Here is a 19,034-nt window from a genome sequence, read left to right on the forward strand (position 1 = left end):
AACCAATAGCCTTTAGTGAAGTAGAGGGCAAACGACAGCTCTGTTGGATAATCAAAAGAAAATTACAAATCAATTAAAAATTACATACGTTTTAATAATTAAAATATCAACTATGCTGCAGACCCCTAGTGAGGTGGCGAGCCCCCACTGACTGAAACTCAAAAAAAAAAAAAAAATAAATAAAATATTTTTTTTTTGTCTAATCACGACGCGCCACCTCACTGGGGTTGACTCCCAGTGGGGGTCCAAAGCATTTTTCTTAAAATATTATATATATTTTTTATGATTTTGTATTTTTTTGGCTGCTTTCACTGTGCAATCATTTCCCCTAAATTAAATAATTTAAGAAAAATTATCAATCATCAAAAATTTATTACAGATTTATTAAAAAAATTATATTTTTAATTATTAATATTTATAAAAGTTACAATTTATTTATAATTATTTTTGAAAGCTAGCCTGAAATTTCCCCAATATTTTACCAAACTCCAGTGGTGTGCGTAGTAAATCCCGGTGGAATAGAGAGAGAGAGAGAGAATCACAGCAATGTAATTTACCGCGACGACTCGTCCGCCATTTTTCGATATCTCTGTACTTTCTCCCGTTCTCTCTGATGAGTGTGGGACGCCCACGTCATATGTTTTATACACCACCACCGCCACCACCACCACCACATTTTTTAAATATAAATAAATTCCTTTGACCGAGGGAGGGGGGGAGGGAGAGAGAGGGATACAATTCATTCATCGAGTTGTGCTTTGTGTCTTAATCGGTGTGCTTGGTTTCTTGATCGATCGTCGCAGGTTTGTTGCTCCAGCTTGTTATTTCCAATAATGTTCTTTCTTTGCTATTCCTTTTTTTAATTTAATTTTATTTAATTTTATTTTTTTTCATTTTATAGGTTAATTATAATTCTTCTGTAGTTAAGTTATGTTATGTTAAATCTCATCACTCTGCTCCTTGTGAAAAATGTTTTTTGTTTGTTTGTTTGTTTGTTGTGAATGTGTTTATTTTTTCACTAATTCAAATGCTGTTGTTTCTCTACAAGTTTTATCTAATCCCCTGTCTTTTACTCTCTCACACACACACATTCTGTTCTGATTGGGGGTTTTTGTAAATAATTGTAATTCTAACTGAAAAACACAAAACATTGAAAATTGCATTATTTTTCTTTGTAATACTAAAATTTCCTGAAAGTACTGAGCAATTGAGAACACTTTTAGTCAAACCCCACTCCAGAATGAAATGTGCTACTTACAACTTTAAATAAAAAAGAACAGAAAAGAAAGGAGAATGTCTTAGCAGAGTTCACCTGCTTATAGTTGAGTCTGCCTTATGGGTTGTTTCTGGCAAGTTTGGGGTAAATCATTGTGGTTGCAATTGCATAGATTAAGATCTGAAGAAATATAAGGAACAACCGTGTGTGTCGTTGTGTGCACATGTAGTTTACACGCGCACGTGCACGTGCACATACAAGCCTCCACATAAGAACCATCAAAATTAAAAATTAATTTTTGTTTTTTTAGGATGAAGGGTTTATTTCCCTTTCCTTCTTCTTATATACAGAGTTAGGTCCTAATTGTTTTGGATATAGTTTTAGGGTATTTGAGTACATGATTTGGGATGAATTACGTGAGCAATTAATTTATGAATTAATGAAAGTTTTCAGTAAATTTGGCATTTCATTGGTGTGTGGCTTTTGATATGAGATTTTTGGCCTGTTGTATAGATTGGCTTTATTGATTGGGTACCCAGGATATGTTATCGTAGCTGTATTCAAAGTGGGAAAAGGTTTTCATAATGGCTGCAAGAGCAATACTGCGAAGGAAGAAGTACCCCTTCCGTTCCCTGAATCAACCAAATTGCGTGGTTCGAGGTTTTTCAAGTTTTGAGCATGGGAAATCTTCTAAGCTTTCTGATTCATGTGGTTTGAGCTGGGTTTTGAGTCATCCATCTGCAGATAGAGATCATAGAAAAGAAGAAGATTTGTACTCCTCAAGGAAAGAGGGATTATTGATTTTTCAATCTAGAGGATTGCTCAGGCATTACTTTTGTGAAACTACAACTCTGGGATGTAGGATTGGAAGAACAGTTTTTGTTCCTTCTTTAAGAGTTAGATGGACATCAGAATCAATACATTTTTCTTCCACAGCTGCAGCAGGTCGGGGTGAATTGGGTAGTGGAAATGATGGAAATGAAGAGGAGCCTGTTAAACAAATAAAGGAAGCTTCACCAGAGGAATGTGACCAAGCAGTCGAAGGGTTGAGCTCGGTGAAAGCAAAAGCAAAAGCAAAAGCAAAGCAGTTGCAAGAATCCCAAAAGGGTGCTAAATCAATCACAAAGAGGGTATGGGCTATGATTTTAGGGATAGGTCCTGCTTTGAGAGCTGTTGCTTCTATGAGCAGGTTACATATTTTTCTCCTTGTTTTTAATGTTTAAACTAATTTGACTTCTGTCACTTATGCCTTGTCACCTTCCTTCTTGCAGGGAGGACTGGGCAAAGAAGTTGCACCACTGGAAGGATGAGTTTAAATCTACAATGCAGCACTATTGGTTGGGTACAAAACTCCTTTGGGCTGATGTTAGGATAAGCTCAAGATTGATGTTAAAACTTGCTAGTGGGAAGAGTCTTTCTAGGAGGGAGAGACAACAACTCACACGCACGACAGCTGATATTTTCAGGCTAGTTCCTTTTGCAGTTTTTATTATAGTTCCATTCATGGAGTTCTTGCTGCCAGTATTCCTGAAATTGTTTCCCAACATGTTGCCATCGACCTTTCAGGACAAGATGAAAGAACAGGTAATGATTGTAATTATTGTTCCTAAATATAATCAAACAATATCAAAATTTTCAGTAAAACAAATCCACTGAGTTATCCCCTGCAGTATTTTTCCTTGATTTTTTTGCTTGTCAATAGGTTTTTTATGGAATTGGATGGTTTTCTGTATACAACGACGGAGCCCCTATTTGAACCAGGAGGGCCCCTTCCTCAACTTAAAAAAACTACCTTTTTAGAGATCGTATTAAACTCATTTTTATTTTTTATTTTTATTTATTTATTTATTTTAAAATACTAAAATAACAATAAATTATGCATGGGTATTGGTTATTTCTCACCAAATACTCTTATAAGTTGTATATTGACATTGTCACCAGAAGAAGAGGTAAAGCAAGACAAAATTGCATGATACGTAAAATGTGAATCAAATAGTGAATTGTGCAATTCACCATCAATTATATCTCAAAACAGACCATAGTTTTGCACCAATCTACTCATGAATCGCGAATCATAAGATTATGATAATAGAGGACAAGGTTTTGTTGAGTTGAGTAGAACCTCAGTTGGCCAACAATGCAAACAACCTTAGCCAATCTAATGTCAAGTGAAACTAAGTAGTTAGTTCGGGTCTTTCTTTCTTTCTCTTTCGTTTTATCTATCTCTTTCTTATTCTCTTGTGCTTAGGGTTTCGTTTGGCTTTTGGGATGTGGGAACGAACTCCCTTTTCAGTTTTATGTTGGTGGCAATCTAATCCATACTGACCAAATTGTACCCTTGCAACTGTCAGTATCATTTGATTGTAAAATAAATAATCCTTATATGTTTATATGTTTTTGTGTTTCTGTTATGTTGTATAAAGATAAATTGTAGCGGTGAACATGATATTGATAAAATGATCCTTATCCTTGTACAAAATAAGATATTGGATAATTGATAAATGTGAAGTTTAGGAAAGTCGAAGGAAAACTTTATTCCAATTTATTTTTCCACACATGTGAAAGGTTTTTCACTACTAAAGCAGGTTGACATGTATGGTGTGTCGGATATATCACACTGGAGAGATGTATTCTGGAAAAACTTTAAAACTGAGGGGAAGCATCATGAAAACATGAATATGTGCGGTGTAACTGCAAGAATTATTGAGAGGTGCATGTTTCCATCTAACTGAATATGTTACATTAATATGTTTGTAAAGTATTGTGGTTTTGTGCTATCTGTAGTGATATGAGGAAAATGTATTTTAGAAAAGGTGTTTTTATGTAGTTTTCTAATTTGAAAACCCCGAAATTCCTTGATCAAGAGATGTTTATGCATCAAGTTGAGGCTTAAGCAAGCAATTGGTGTGATCCAATCTTCAATCTATGAGTGGGTTACAATTCAAGAAGGTGGGGAAGTTTGATTTAACACTTCAGCTAATTTCTAATCCAGTATCCTCTAAGTTAAGTTATTATTGAAGCCATGAATATCCTTTAGTTTGATTCAATGGGAAAAGTAAGGAAGAAGAGCTAACCTCTTACAAATGTTCTCTCGTGTGATTTGGAAAAGAGTTGCATGTTGTAAATTGTCATGGCTTTTGTGTTGGATTTACATATAACATGATATATCACAACAATGTATTGATTACTACATTTTTATTTTTATTTTTTTATTTGCTAACGAGACCTCCCAAGTTAGGGCCACATCAGCCCCACCCTTGCAAAATAAACTCCGGATACCCGTAGGCACCCGCAAATCACGTGTATCAATTCAGACCGGGTGCAACGCCAGGAGTCGTCAAACCTAATATGTCCAGATTTAAGGTTCATCTCAAGGCTAGTTTCTTTACCACTAGGGTACTCGACACCAATTTAGCAGTGATTGCTGGAATTTTGACATAATTTTAACAAGGAAACTGATACAGTGACTCCAAATGCTCACTATTCCACTATATTGACTTGCTACATATCAATATGTTGTTTTTGGCATAAGAAGAAGCTAACATAACTGGTAAGGCTCCATTAGTTAAAGATATTTGCATATTGTGGCTCGTAAATGCTCCTTATGCAAGTGTAGTGTGTGATGTAGACAAAACATTTTATGTTGTGCCAAAAGTCCCATTTCAAGCATTTTTACTTTTTATTTTGTTGTTTGAATTCAACTGCTCAACTTGTAGGAGGCTCTTAAACGGAAGCTAAATGCAAGGATAGAATATGCGAAGTTTCTTCAGGATACAGTAAAGGAAATGGCAAAGGAAGTTCAAAACTCGCGAAGTGGAGAAATTAAGAAAACAGCGGAAGATCTCGATGAATTTATGAACAATGTGGGTGGTTTTATTTTTATTTTTTGAATTTCTACCCTTTTTTTGTGCCCTCTTTATTGGTTTCTTTTCCCCTAGACAAGAGAATAAGAGTTTGCAATATTTCTTGTTCTACTTCTTTTATTTATTTTCGGGAAGTATTTTTCTGTTTTACAATGTTTATAACAATCAAACAGGTTAGAAGCGGTGTTCATGTTTCCAACGAGGAAATTCTAGGCTTTGCCAAGTTATTTAATGATGAGCTTACTCTTGATAACATCAGCAGGTTGGTGATACCGTGTTTCTTCTGTTATTCGGATATATCTTTTCTGTTTAATTAAATTGTCTCTCTCGTTGTGTGGGATCATGCTTACACAAGTACTTGGTTTGCTTGTTACAGGCCTCGGTTAGTAAATATGTGCAAGTATATGGGTATCAACCCATTTGGTACAGATGCGTATTTGCGTTATATGCTTCGAAAGAGACTACAACAGTAAGTTTGTTATGTCCTTTCTGAGGAAAGTATGCATTAAACGGTAATGGTTCTTTGTTTGAAAGCTAGTATATTCTTTTGGGTGAAACCTATTGGAATTTGTTCCCTACAACAGATGTTTGGACTTATGCGACTATTTGTTCACAAGCATATTACCCAGCTCAAAATTTCATAAACTACTCTAGACAACCATTTTTAGGAAACAAGGTTTACTTTGGTGTGCATTTGTGGCATGCTTATAGATGACATTTAGATTTTTCTTCCGGTCCTTGAATTCTCAAAAATCCACACAGAAAAGCACAGGGCAAAGCATTTAATATATATATATTCCATCCAAATGAAGGGGACATGCCAAATAGGCAATCAATGAAATTGTGCATGTTCACAAAAGCAATGAAATATTCACCGTATTGCTTCTTTCATGATAACCAGATCTCATATACCAAAAATAATGATAGGGATTCCTGTCACATATCAGTATTAACCTATGTATCAGCATTTTTACAAGTTGATTGTGTGTTGAGTTTCTGACTGGAATCAGTTTAAATTTTAAGTCATGTGGCTGTTGTGTATTAATCTACTAATGGGTTCACAGTTCATGTACTTATATGCTTTAAATAAGATTACCTTTATTGTTAATTGAAATCATTATTGTTAATTGAAATCAGGTGACTTTTAATAATGAAAATTGCCATATGTGGTTGCACCGTTGGAATAAGAGGTTTACCCTGCTGGGATGGGTCCAAAGTGGCCCTGCCTTGAAGGGGTTCCTTGTCATCACAAGACCGAAAAAATAAAATAAAATGTTGTATGATTAAATGAATGAATTGCATCAAAACAAGTTACTTTTGCTTCAAGACAATTGCATATAGTTTGGAGAAAAATGGGTAACTAGTGAATACTTTTGACATATGTTGTTAGGTTTATCCATTGTAAAACATTATATTATGTATGGATTTGGCAGAATCAAGGATGATGACAAGATGATCCAAGCAGAGGGTGTGGAGTCCCTTTCTGAACAGGAGCTTCGTCAAGCATGTAGAGATCGGGGTTTACTTGGGTTACGTTCAGTTGAAGAAATGCAGAAACAGGTTTTTGTTTAATCTTGTGGATATTTATTGGACATTAATTACTTAAGATGCCCAGAGGGCACCCAAAAGTGCTTCTCAGATGTCACTTCTTGTTCTTAATTCAACAGTTATGGATATAGATATGTATGACTTGGCAATATTCTCAAGGTTAAAGAGTTATTAGCCTTTATCTGGGAAGCTGAAGATAAAAAAATTTCAGGTTCGATTGTTGAGGATAAAGACCCATAAAATCAATATACTCAATTCTTTAATATCTAAAAACCCAAAATATTTTGGTATCCAAATAGCCTACAACAGATATTATGCATCTTAGAAGCTGTAATCAACAGTTATTCCCTACCTATTCAGTAAAATTTATCTGTTTATATATTTATAATAACAAAAGAAGTTTTAATCCAATGTTTTTTAATCCATGTCATGATTGTAGTTTTGTGAAGTTTTTGATAGAGTATCACTGGTGTCTCCTCCCTCTCTCAAATTATTGAATTATGAAATGCCCTTTTGGTGTTACAACGTAAAATTCTTTTAAATCAATAGTTAGGCCCCCAAACAAATTGTTGTACTGAATTCCCCTTCTTTCCCCATGGTAGAGAGGGAAAAAAACTAAACCTCAATAAGTTCTCTTCATAAATGGCCGCCAATATATGTTGTAAATTTGCTTTAGTAACTCCTGAACTTTCTGAATCTCTTCAGACTCCTGTGTCTGTGTTTCAAAAATAATTTTAGACACTTCTTGTAAAAATAAATTGATGTATTATTGATCGATATATTGATATCTATTACAATGATTCATGATTCCTATATATAGAAGAGGATGAGTGTGTAGTAGGTAAGGAGTAGGTGAAGTGGAGGTGGTAGTGGTGTAGTGGGTTAGGTTTAGTGGAGTAGGTGAGGTGGTAGTGGTGTAGTGGGTTAGGTTTAGTGGAGTAGGTTTAAGTGGGTGAAGTAGGTGGAGAGTAGGTGGATTTTAACAGCCCCCGCAAACTCAAGGGGGATAGGAACTAACCAACTTGAGTTTGGAGAGAGTAACAAAACAAGAAAATACATAAAAATAAAAGAGGATAAGAGACACTGTATGGTCGTGTCAGACCATTGGTGAAGACACTGGATGGTGGTGTCATAACGTTGTAGAGGACACTGTATGGGGGTGTCATAACCATGTAGAGGACACTGTATGGTGGTGTCATAACGGTGTAGAGGACACTGGATGGCGGTGTCAGACCGATGTAGAAGACAGTTTATGGGGTCATGTCGGACCGTTGTAGCAGACAATGTTGTGACAGTTGTTGTGACAGTTTACGGAGTCTTGCTGGACCCTTGTAGAAACTAACCGGAATCAATGTCGGGACAGTTTACAGAGTCTTGTCGGACCCATGAAGGAGCTAACCGGAATCAATGTCGGGACAGTTTACAGAGTCTTGTCGGACCCATGAAGGAGCTAACCGGAATCAATGTCGGGACAGTTTACAGAGTCTTGTCGGACCCTTGTAGAAACTAACCGGAATCAATGTCGGGACAGTTTACAGAGTCTTGTCGGACCCATAAAGGAGCTAACCGAAATCAATGTCGTGACAGTTTACAGAGTCTTGTCGGACCCATAAAAAGTCGCACCCTCAAAAGGTGTGCCCAATCTTTCAAAAGGCGTGCCATCAAAAGGCGTGCCCAATCCATAAAAAGACCTGCCATCAAAAGGCGAGCCCAAGTCATAAAAAGGTGTGCCGGACATGATGGCGAGGCACGTGAGTGCCTTGGCTGGCGCGCCCGTTTGTCGTCTGGCGTCAAGTGGCGCGCGATACGCGTGGCTGCCCCGTCTATTTAACCAAGGTTGATGCTGAGGCTGAGGCAGACAAAAAAACTTCTGAAAATCCTCTGAAAAAAACTCTTCCTTTACTGAGAGAGAAACTCTGTAATACTCTGTAACCAACCCGTCTCTGAAACACTCAGCAACATGGCCTCTTCTTCCCGTCCAGCTACCCAGAACATGGCCTCCTCTTCCCGTGGTCTGCTCACGCTCTTTCCAGAATTGAACGAGTCCACAAGAGAAATAACTGGTGCGGTGGCCAGTGAACCTCAACCAAACACCTCTGGTTTTGCTCCGTTGAACTTTCCGATGCGGTCGGTAGAGCAAAAAATGGCGGTGCAAACTGATATTGAGGCCAATCAGTATACTCTGAAGTCATGTGTGGAAACCATGACTGCGGTCACAAACCTGTCGCACCGGCTGCAGAGCAGGACAAATGAGGTGCAACAGTTAAACTCCCAGCTGGCTCTGCTCCAACGCATGTATAAGGATGCGCGAGCAGAGATAAGTGTGCTAAAGACAGAAAACAAGGAGCTGAAGCGGAAGGCCACCGTGATGTTCCGATTTGGAGGTCCACCATATGCTGTAGTGGAGGAGCAGGGAGGAGTGATCATGCCCAGTGGAGTGGGAAATACGGAGGCAACACCGGCAAGGGCCGCCCAGGACGGAGGCAAGAAGAAAAGACCGGCGGCAGAGTAGAGAAGGGATGTCGGTGTGGGGCCGTCTGCAGAAAAGAAAACAAAGCTGTGGTTGTGTTTGTTATGTTTTTTTTTTTTTTTTTTTTTTTTTTTTGTGTGTGTGTGTGTGTAAAATTGTGATCGGAGTTGATCCCTGAGATGAATAAAATTTGGTGTGCAAAGCTATATGGTATGAATGGAATTTGAAAAAGATTAAAAATAATGTGAAAGAAAAATAAAGAAAGAAATAATAAAAATATATTTGAAATCAAAATGAAAGATGGGGGAAATAAGGAAAGTGGTTGGGAGAAAATAAATAAAAAGAATAGATTTTGAAATCAAACGGAGGAGAGAGAGGGGACAAGCCCATGTGAGGGAAAGAGGGGTTGAAATTCAATGATAGATTTAGAGATATTGGATGAGGCAGCAGATTTTCGTGACCTAGAATCCAAGGGCAACGTTGAAAATTTGCTAGCAAGAGCGGCACCTGATTTTACAGAGTTATAACTATTTGACTTCATTGAAGCATTAGAGCCAAAAGCAGATTTTTGGCTTCCCAGGAAAACGGTCGTCCCATTTGCTACGTCTCCAACATACGCAGAATCCCACGGCATGACCTCTGATCCATATGAAACAGGCTGCTGAAGATATCCTGGTGAAGAATAGTATGGTTGCTGCCCATCCATACCCATAAAAGACCCAGTAGCATAAGGATCATAACCAGGCAGATAATAGAGAAGTGAACCATTATCCGTTTGAAAACCTTTCATGCTGGAGATAGCATCTCCTGAGGAGGATATAGAAGAGGACAAAGCAGTTGGTGTTCCACCTTTTCCAGAAGCCACATCTTGCCCAGCCACTTTGGGAGAGGGATCTGACTTCAATACTGCAGCAACTGGCTCGGACTTATCAATTTTCTTCTCGCCAGCCATTATCAATCTTCAAAAACCCAACTCCGCCCCTAAAACCGAAAGAACCCAAAGCCGCCGATTCCGATCTGGTTTTTTTCAAAAACCCTAGCGCCGGAAATACTCTCTCTAAGTGAGGGATGTTGTGCATGTGTGTGTATAGGAAATGGTCACAGGACTTGTCAACTTGGGGAACAGTTGCTACCTGGCTGCAACTATGCAAATTGTATTCTCTACGCATTCCTTTTGTTCACGATACCACATGAACCAAAGTTTGAAGAAGGCTTTTGAGGCTGCTCCAGCTGATCCAACTTTAGACCTGAAGATGCAGTTAATTAAACTGGCACATGGACTGCTATCTGGTAAATATTCTGTCCCGGCACCAGAGAAGGATGATACCACAAATGCTGCAAAGATGGTTGGTGGGTTTCTCTCAAGTGTTGCCTCTGTTCTGATGAAATGGTTGTGGTTACTCAAAGCTGCAGCTACCACAAAAAACAACAATTGCTGGCCGTCCGATGATGAAGTTTGAGAGTGGGTATATTGTTGAGACTGTGTTTGATGGAAGTAAGTTTGGGATTGAGCCATACTCTGTGGAGGTGTTGAAGAAACTCCAGCGGGCAGCGAAGGCATGGTTGCCGGCCGGCTGCCCGCCGGAAAGAAAGGAATATAGGCCTAAATCTTATAGCTCTGATACCATGTAAAAATAAATTGATGTATTATTGATCGATATATTGATATCTATTACAATGATTCATGATTCCTATATATAGAAGAGGATGAGTGTGTAGTAGGTAAGGAGTAGGTGAAGTGGAGGTGGTAGTGGTGTAGTGGGTTAGGTTTAGTGGAGTAGGTGAGGTGGTAGTGGTGTAGTGGGTTAGGTTTAGTGGAGTAGGTTTAAGTGGGTGAAGTAGGTGGAGAGTAGGTGGATTTTAACACTTCTTCATGTATCCGACTTGTGTCTGGAGCCCAAATGTGTCCGACACTGATACATAGTTCTGGGAGAGGTATCCGTGCTTCCTAGATGACCTGTGTAGTAGTGTTTCAGCTGTTACAAGGCTCTGTGTCATCATGTGTTTTGAGGGCTCATCATAAACAATTTGCGAAATACTTTTTATGGTGTCATTATGGTTAACGTTGTTACCCTTTTATAGGATGTGTTTCGATGGGCTTGATTTCAGTATCTTATTGTAGGCTAGTATTTGAATTTCTTTTGTGTGGTCTGTTGTGTAGTCTCTTGAGCTGTGAGAGTTTTTTTATTTTTATTTTTAGAGTAGGCACTTATTTTCTCTCTCCGGAGATATGTGTGGCCCTATAGCGTGCTTAAGTTTCACTATAATATTCATTTTTTTTGGCAATAAAATTTCATACTTCCCAAAAAAAAAAGAACGAGTGGGTTTGCTAACACATATTTGGTGAATTTTAATTGATGTGATTTAGTTATAGGTGAAATAAAAGGAAAAAAAATGGATTGACCTGGAGGGTGGCAAACAAAATAGAGGAAGGCCAAGGAGAACTTGGGTCGTGGTGATAAGAAAATATGTGACTGGCCTTAAAACTGTTCCGAGGAGTGAGACTTCAAACATAACCAATTCAAGGAAATGGATCTATGTAGCTGATTTCAAGTAATTGGGACAAAGGCTTGTTGAATTGAAAGGAAAAAAGCCTGCATATAAAATAATGTGTTGTGTTTTCTTATCCAATTTTCTTCAACATGTGTGCTAGAACCTAGTGAAACTAGGATTGATCTAATAGTTGTATGCTAATGTAAGTGAAATTTTTTTTATTTTCTTTTAGATTCAGAATGATGCTCCTCGTAGCATTGGATGTCCATGTTAGATAGCTTGATATACATTGGGAAAATTGGTAACTTAACACGGTATTAGAGCTTTGGTTGGGAGAGGTTTTAGGTTCAAGTCTCTCCGTTGACATTTGGTATTCTGTCCCCATTTGGTTTCTTTCTCTTTGATTGGTTGTTTGCTTCTCTGTTTGTCTCTGCATGTGCAAAATGGCGTTGCACGTGAGGGAGGGTGTTAGATAGCTTGATATACATTGTTGGGCCCATTTCCTAATAGCTTAGGCTTTTGGATAAATTGGTAACTTAACAGTCCAATCAATGTGTCACAATACCAGGGGATACTGTACAAGAACATATACCTAGGGGAAACTATTGGGAGTTTAAGGTACTTGTAAATTCTAGCAAGGGAAAACAATGTTCATTTTTACTTGATGCTAGAAAACTTGGCGAGCTTAGGTTGGCTTGCTTAATAAATAAGAAAAATAGTTAGATTGCTGATGCCATCCTTATAGCTAATGACACTTTTAAAGGATTGGACAAAGCCCAATCAAGTAGTGGTGGTGAAGATTGGTCTGGGTTTGCTTCCCACAGGCCTAACTCAGGTTCGACTCTTGTCGGCCCCTTCCTTTTGTCTGTATCATGCGATTGGGGGATGTCACTTGACCCTTGGGTTTATGTGCCTGGGGTGGGCCGCCTAGGACACAGTTGCCGGTTATCTAAAAAAAGTAGTGGTGAACATGAATTTTAGAAAAGCTTATTTGTTAATTAGGAGGGGTGATACCTCTGAATTCTGATTAAAAACCTGAATCTTTTTCCCCTGGCATTGTCTTGTCTAATGGTATGGATTACATCGGACCTTGAGCTGAAGAGAAACATCATGATATTTGCAGGTACATGGGTCCATATCCATTACATGGCATTGACATGTCATCATGAGTAAGAGATTAGCTGTCACAGGATTGTGTTGATGCCTACCATCTTCCCCGATCACCTTGTTCCAACTTTTTCTGTAAAAATTTATGTATTATTGATTGATGTTTATTGATATATTACAATGATTCATGATTCCTATATATAGAAGAGGGTGAGTGTGTAGTAGGTAAGGAGTAGATGAAGTGGAGGTGGTAGTGGTGTAGTGGGTTAGGTTTAGTGGAGTAGGTGAGGTGGTAGTGGTGTAGTGGGTTAGGTTTAGTGGAGTAGGTTTAAGTGGGTGAAGTAGGTGATAGGTTTTAACAGCCCCCCGCAAACTCAAGGGGGATAGGAACTAACCAACTTGAGTTTGGAGAGAGTTACAAAACAAGAAAATACATAAAAATAAAAGAGGATAAGAGACACTGTATGGTCGTGTCAGACCATTGGTGAAGACACTGGATGGTGGTGTCATAACGTTGTAGAGGACACTGTATGGGGGTGTCATAACCATGTAAAGGACACTGTATGGTGGTGTCATAACGGTGTAGAGGACACTGGATGGCGGTGTCAGACCGATGTAGAAGACAGTTTATGGGGTCATGTCGGACCGTTGTAGCAGACAATGTTGTGACAGTTGTTGTGACAGTTTACAGAGTCTTGCTGGACCCTTGTAGAAACTAACCGGAATCAATGTCGGGACAGTTTACAGAGTCTTGTCGGACCCATAAAGGAGCTAACCGGAATCAATGTCGGGACAGTTTACAGAGTCTTGTCGGACCCATGAAGGAGCTAACCGGAATTAATGTCGGGACAGTTTACAGAGTCTTGTCGGACCCATAAAGGAGCTAACCGGAATCAATGTCGGGACAGTTTACAGAGTCTTGTCGGACCCCTAAAAAGTCGCACCCTCAAAAGGCGTGCCCAATCTATCAAAAGGCGTGCCATCAAAAGGCGTGCCCAATCCATAAAAAAACGTGCCATCAAAATGCGTGCCCAATCCATAAAAAAGGCGTGCCAGATATGATGGCGAGGCACGCGAGTGCCTTGGCTGGCGCGCCCGTTTGTCGTCTGGCGTCAAGTGGCGCGCGATACGCGTGGCTGCCTCGGCTATTTAACCAAGGTTGATGCTGAGGCTGAGGCAGACAAAAAACTTCTGAAAATCCCCTCGGCTATTTAACCAAGGTTGATGCTGAGGCTGAGGCAGACAAAAAACTTCTGAAAATCCTCTGAAAAAACTCTTCCTTTGCTGAGAGAAACTCTGTAATACTCTGTAACCAACCCGTCTCTGAAACACTCAGCAACATGGCCTCTTCTTCCCGTCCAGCTACCCAGAACATGGCCTCCTCTTCCCGGGGTCTGCTCACGCTCTTTCCAGAACTGAACGAGTCCACAAGAGAAATAACTGGTGCGGTGGCCAGTGAACCTCAACCAAACACCTCTGGTTTTGCTCCGTTGAACTTTCTGATGCGGTCGGTAGAGCAAAAAATGGCGGTGCAAACTGATATTGAGGCCAATCAGTATACTCTGAAGTCATGTGTGGAAACCATGACTGCGGTTACAAACTTGTCGCACCGGCTGCAGAGCAGGACAAATGAGGTGCAACAGTTAAACTCCCAGCTGGCTCTGCTCCAACGCATGTATAAGGATGCGCGAGCAGAGATAAGTGTGCTAAAGACAGAAAACAAGGAGCTGAAGCGGAAGGCCACCGTGATGTTCCGATTTGGAGGTCCACCATATGCTGTAGTGGAGGAGCAGGGAGGAGGCAACTTGCTTGGTGGTCTAGGAAGCACGGAGGCAATACCGGCAAGGGCCGCCCAGGACGGAGGCAAGAAGAAGAGACAGGCGGCTGAGTAGAGAAGAAAAATCCCACTGTGAGTGTGGTAGTTTTGTTTTTGTTTGTGTGGTTTTTTTTTTTTTTTTTGATGTAAAAGTGTGATCGGGGTTGATCCCCTGATATGAATAAAATGACAAGGTTGTGGAATGTTGTTGGTGTTATTTTGTGGTGTTGTTTTGTTTAATAAGAAAAATAAAATAAAAGAAAATAATGGATAAAGAAAATAGAGAAAAATATTTGTGGATGGGTGATAAGAAAAACAGCAGTGTGATTTTTTTTTTTTTTTTTTTTTTTTTGGTGGAATATAAAATAAATAATAATAAGAGAATGGAAAACGGGTGATGCTTACTAACAAGGGATAGGGAAAATATATTATAATAAAATATATATATATATATATATATATTAAAATAAAAGAAAAGGGTGAAAGAACGTGGATGAAATAAATTAAGAGAAAGGAGAGATATGATTAAAGTGGGTTTGAAAGTGGGAAAAGATGAGAGAGAGGGAGATAGAGTGGGTGCATGATGATGATGTTGGGTCCATGGAGAGAGAGAGAGAGGGATGTCCAAGAAGCTTGTGCTTTTGATAGTTACACATTACCCAAGCTGTATGTGAAGATGCATGTTACTGTCTTACACTTCTGCAGGCTTGGTATTCTTTGTGGGGCACTTGCAACACGTGACATTGAAAATTGTATTCGAAAATGATGACATCTCCAACATGAAACGTCTTGGAAGCAGCCCAGGCCTTGTAATCAATATTCCCAATGATGGTTCAACCAGCGGAGTCCCCAACCTTGTACACTGCTGCCATTGAAACCTTCAAGCCAGCAAACATGGCTACCAACAACAGAGCCACAGCTCTACACCCCACACCCAAATCCATGGCTAAGAGAGAGAGAGCAAATCGGGAAAAAAAACAGCAGTGACGAGCAGAAAAGCAGCGCCAGAAACGCCAACGACGACGACGAGTAAGAGTACAACCACGGATATATGAGAGGCGAGGTGAACGGCGATAGAGGCTAGACGATGATGCGGGTGCCGCCGCCGACATAGCGGAGGAGGGGTGTAAGAAAATGTTGAAGAAGTCAAGGTATGTGTAGAAAATAAGCGGAATAGGTTGAGGTCCGGCGGGCGGCCAAGGCGAGGTTGCCGCCCGCCGGTGAAGCGAGAAATACTAAGGTCTTAACCTTGCTCTGATACCATGAAGAATTTATGTATTATTGATTGATGTTTATTGATATATTACAATGATTCATGATTCCTATATATAGAAGAGGGTGAGTGTGTAGTAGGTAAGGAGTAGATGAAGTGGAGGTGGTAGTGGTGTAGTGGGTTAGGTTTAGTGGAGTAGGTGAGGTGGTAGTGGTGTAGTGGGTTAGGTTTAGTGGAGTAGGTTTAAGTGGGTGAAGTAGGTGATAGGTTTTAACATTTTCTACAATCGTTGCTTCACTAGTAACTTCTTTTCTCAAAATTCAGAAAGAGATTATCAATTTCCAAATATTTTGGGGCTACTTCAGTGAGAGATGGTTATATTTGGAAGCTTTTGTAAGCATGGGAAAGCAGGGTGAATGCTTGTGTCTTATGCTGTAGCCTGGAAGCTCTGAGAATAATGAAACACTTTACATCTGAAGATGCATGGTACATGGAATTTGTTTGGTTAAAAAGTTTGATAAGTGTTTGGGTATTTTGCACATGTGGCCTTTGGCCTTGAAGTTTAATCTGGCAGTTGATTCATTTTGTGTGTCACTAGTTACTCATGAATTTAATAAATTGCATATAATCATTATGGATGGCATGGAATCTTTATCTTCCATGCCTTTTCCTGATGATGCTGCAAAGTGTAAGAAATAAATTGATGTATATTATTGATTGTTGTATATTATATTTATTACAATGATTCATGATTCCTATATATAGAAGAGGGTGAGTGTGTAGTAGGTAAGGAGTAGGTGAAGTGGAGGTGGTAGTGGTGTAGTGGGTTAGGTTTAGTGGAGTAGGTGAGGTGGTAGTGGTGTAGTGGGTTAGATTTAGTGGAGTAGGTTTAAGTGGGTGAAGTAGGTGATAGGTTTTAACAGCCCCCCGCAAACTCAAGGGGGATAGGAACTAGCCAACTTGAGTTTGGAGAGAGTAACAAAACAAGAAAATAGACGAATACATAAAAGAAAAGAGGATAGGAGACACTGTATGGTCGTGTCAGACCGATGGTGAAGATACTGTATGGTGGTGTCATAACGTTGTAGAGGACACTGGATGGTTGTGTCAGACCGATGTAGAAGACAGTTTATGGGGTCATGTCGGACCGTTGTAGCAGACAATGTTGTGATAGTTGTTGTGACAGTTTACGGAGTCTTGCTGGACCCTTGTAGAAACTAACCGAAATCAATGTCGGGATAGTTTACAGAGTCTTGTCGGACCCATGAAGGAGCTAACCGGAATCAATGTCGGGACAGTTTACAGAGTCTTGTCGGACCCTTATAGAAACTAACCGGAATCAATGTCGGGACAGTTTACAGAGTCTTGTCGGACCCTTGAAGGAGCTAACCGGAATCAATGTCGGGACAGTTTACAGAGTCTCAATGTCGGGACAGTTTACAGAGTCTTGTCGGACCCTTGAAGGAGCTAACCGGAATCAATGTCGGGACAGTTTACAGAGTCTTGTCGGACCCTTAAAAAATACACTGTATGATGGTGTATATAGGCTGCCCAAATATATATATATATATATATATATGGATATATATAGTGAGCCCTCAAAAGTCGCGCCCTCAAAAGGCGCGCCCACTTCATCAAAAGGCGTGCCTGACAGAAAGCGTCGAGCCATCAAAAGGTGAGCCGGAGACGCGGCGAGGCACGTGAGCGACAGAGTGGCATGTCGGCCTCGGCTATTTAACCAAGGTTGAGGCGGAGGCTGTGCAAACCAGTCTGAAACCGCCGAAAATCCTTTGAAAAAACTATTCCGTTTCTGAGAAAGAGATTCTGGAACACTCTGTTGCCATTCTGTAACCAACCTTTCTCTGAAACACTCAGCAACCCATAACATGGCCTCGTCTTCCCGTTCAGCTACCCAGAATATGGCCTCTTCGTCCCGTGGTCTGCTCACTCTCTTTCCCGACCTCAACGAGTCAACAAGAGAGATAACTGGTGCGGTGGCACTGGAACCTCAACCAAGCGCCCCGGAGTTTGCTCCGTTGAACTTTCCTATGCGGTCTGTGGAGCAAAGAATGGCAGTGCAGTCGGATGTGGAGGCCAATCAGTATACATTGAAGTCATGTGTGGAAACCATGACTGCGGTTACAAATTTGTCGAACCGGCTGCAGAGTAGAACAAATGAGGTGCAGCAGCTAAACGCCCAACTGGCTCTGCTCCAACGCATGTATAAGGATGCGCGAGCAGAGATAAGTGTGCTAAAGGCAGAAAATAAGGAGCTGAAGCGGAAGACCACCGTTATGTTTCGATTTGGAGGTCCGCCATATGCTGTAGTGGAGGAGCAGGGTGGAGTGATCGTGCCCAGTAGAGTGGGAAACACGGAGGCAACACCGTCAAGGGCCGCCCAGGACGGAGGCAAGAAGAAAAGACCGGTGGAATAGGCGAAAAAGGAAGGTCGGTGGGTGGCCGGCTGCAGAAAAGAAAACAAATCTTTGGGTGTTGTGTTTTGGTTGGTTTTTTTTTTTTTTTTTTTTTTTTTGTAAAATTGTGATCGGGGTTGATCCCTGAGATGAATAAAAGATGGTTTGGTGTGCAAAGCTATATGGTATGAATGGAATTTGAAAAAGATTAAAAATAATGTGAAAGAGAAATAAAGAAAGAAATAATAAGAATAAATTTGAAATCAAAATGAAAGGGGAGAAATAAGGAAAGTGGTTCACGTGGTTTCGTGTCCCACTGTTTTGTGAAAATCGGTAATGGTTTTTTTTTTTGGTTAATAATAATAATAATAATAATAATAACAATAATATATTAAGGAGGAAAGCATGTGCGCTGGTGGATGGTTGTGATTGAAAAAAAAGAAAAGAAAAGGAAAATAATGTGTCAAAGTGAGTGGAGACAGATTGTTTAGAATATCGTCCAGGAAAGTGATAGGAGATAGGAGGAGAGAGAGTGGGAACAAGCCCATGTGATGTGAGTGAAAAAGACAAAGAAAGTGGTATTTGTTGGAAGGAGAAACAAATTCAAACTTCTGTTAACAAACGCCTGGCTATGTGATGTCGCTTCTGTTAACAGATATATATATTCATACATTTCACATTCATCCCCATGGATATGTTGTGATCACAACGATGGTACTCGAAACCCTCGGATCTGAGGAGTAATGCCACCAGGGCCACGTGGCTCGAATCCATGGCCTGGAGAGAGAATCCAGTGGCGGAGCAGGCGAAGTACCGACAGATCTGGGAGAGGCGACAGATCCGACGAGCCTTCGCGGCGGAGACGACGACAGATCTAGAGAAGCTTGGAAGAAA

At 40.1% G+C, this 19,034-nt stretch overlaps 1 protein-coding gene across 3 annotated transcripts in view; it reads left to right on the forward strand.

Annotated features, from left to right (window-relative positions):
• The first annotated feature begins 465 nt into the window (after nucleotides 1-465).
• Nucleotides 466-19,034, forward strand: part of LOC114288976 (uncharacterized) — a 38,229-nt gene continuing 19,660 nt past the window's right edge. For all 3 annotated transcript variants that reach the window (XR_014330289.1, XM_028232606.2, XM_082870057.1), the window contains exons 1-7: nucleotides 466-803; nucleotides 1,730-2,405; nucleotides 2,488-2,800; nucleotides 4,933-5,079; nucleotides 5,253-5,341; nucleotides 5,456-5,548; nucleotides 6,513-6,639. Coding sequence is in view for 2 of the 3 variants with exons in the window: in XM_028232606.2 (XP_028088407.2) it covers nucleotides 1,801-2,405; nucleotides 2,488-2,800; nucleotides 4,933-5,079; nucleotides 5,253-5,341; nucleotides 5,456-5,548; nucleotides 6,513-6,639 (1,374 nt within the window). In the remaining variant the exon portion in view is untranslated. The remainder of the gene's footprint in view (nucleotides 804-1,729; nucleotides 2,406-2,487; nucleotides 2,801-4,932; nucleotides 5,080-5,252; nucleotides 5,342-5,455; nucleotides 5,549-6,512; nucleotides 6,640-19,034) is intronic.

Source organism: Camellia sinensis, chromosome 1, assembly GCF_055761805.1.
Source record: "Camellia sinensis isolate YWXY chromosome 1, ASM5576180v1, whole genome shotgun sequence".
Taxonomy (NCBI): Eukaryota; Viridiplantae; Streptophyta; class Magnoliopsida; order Ericales; family Theaceae; genus Camellia; species Camellia sinensis.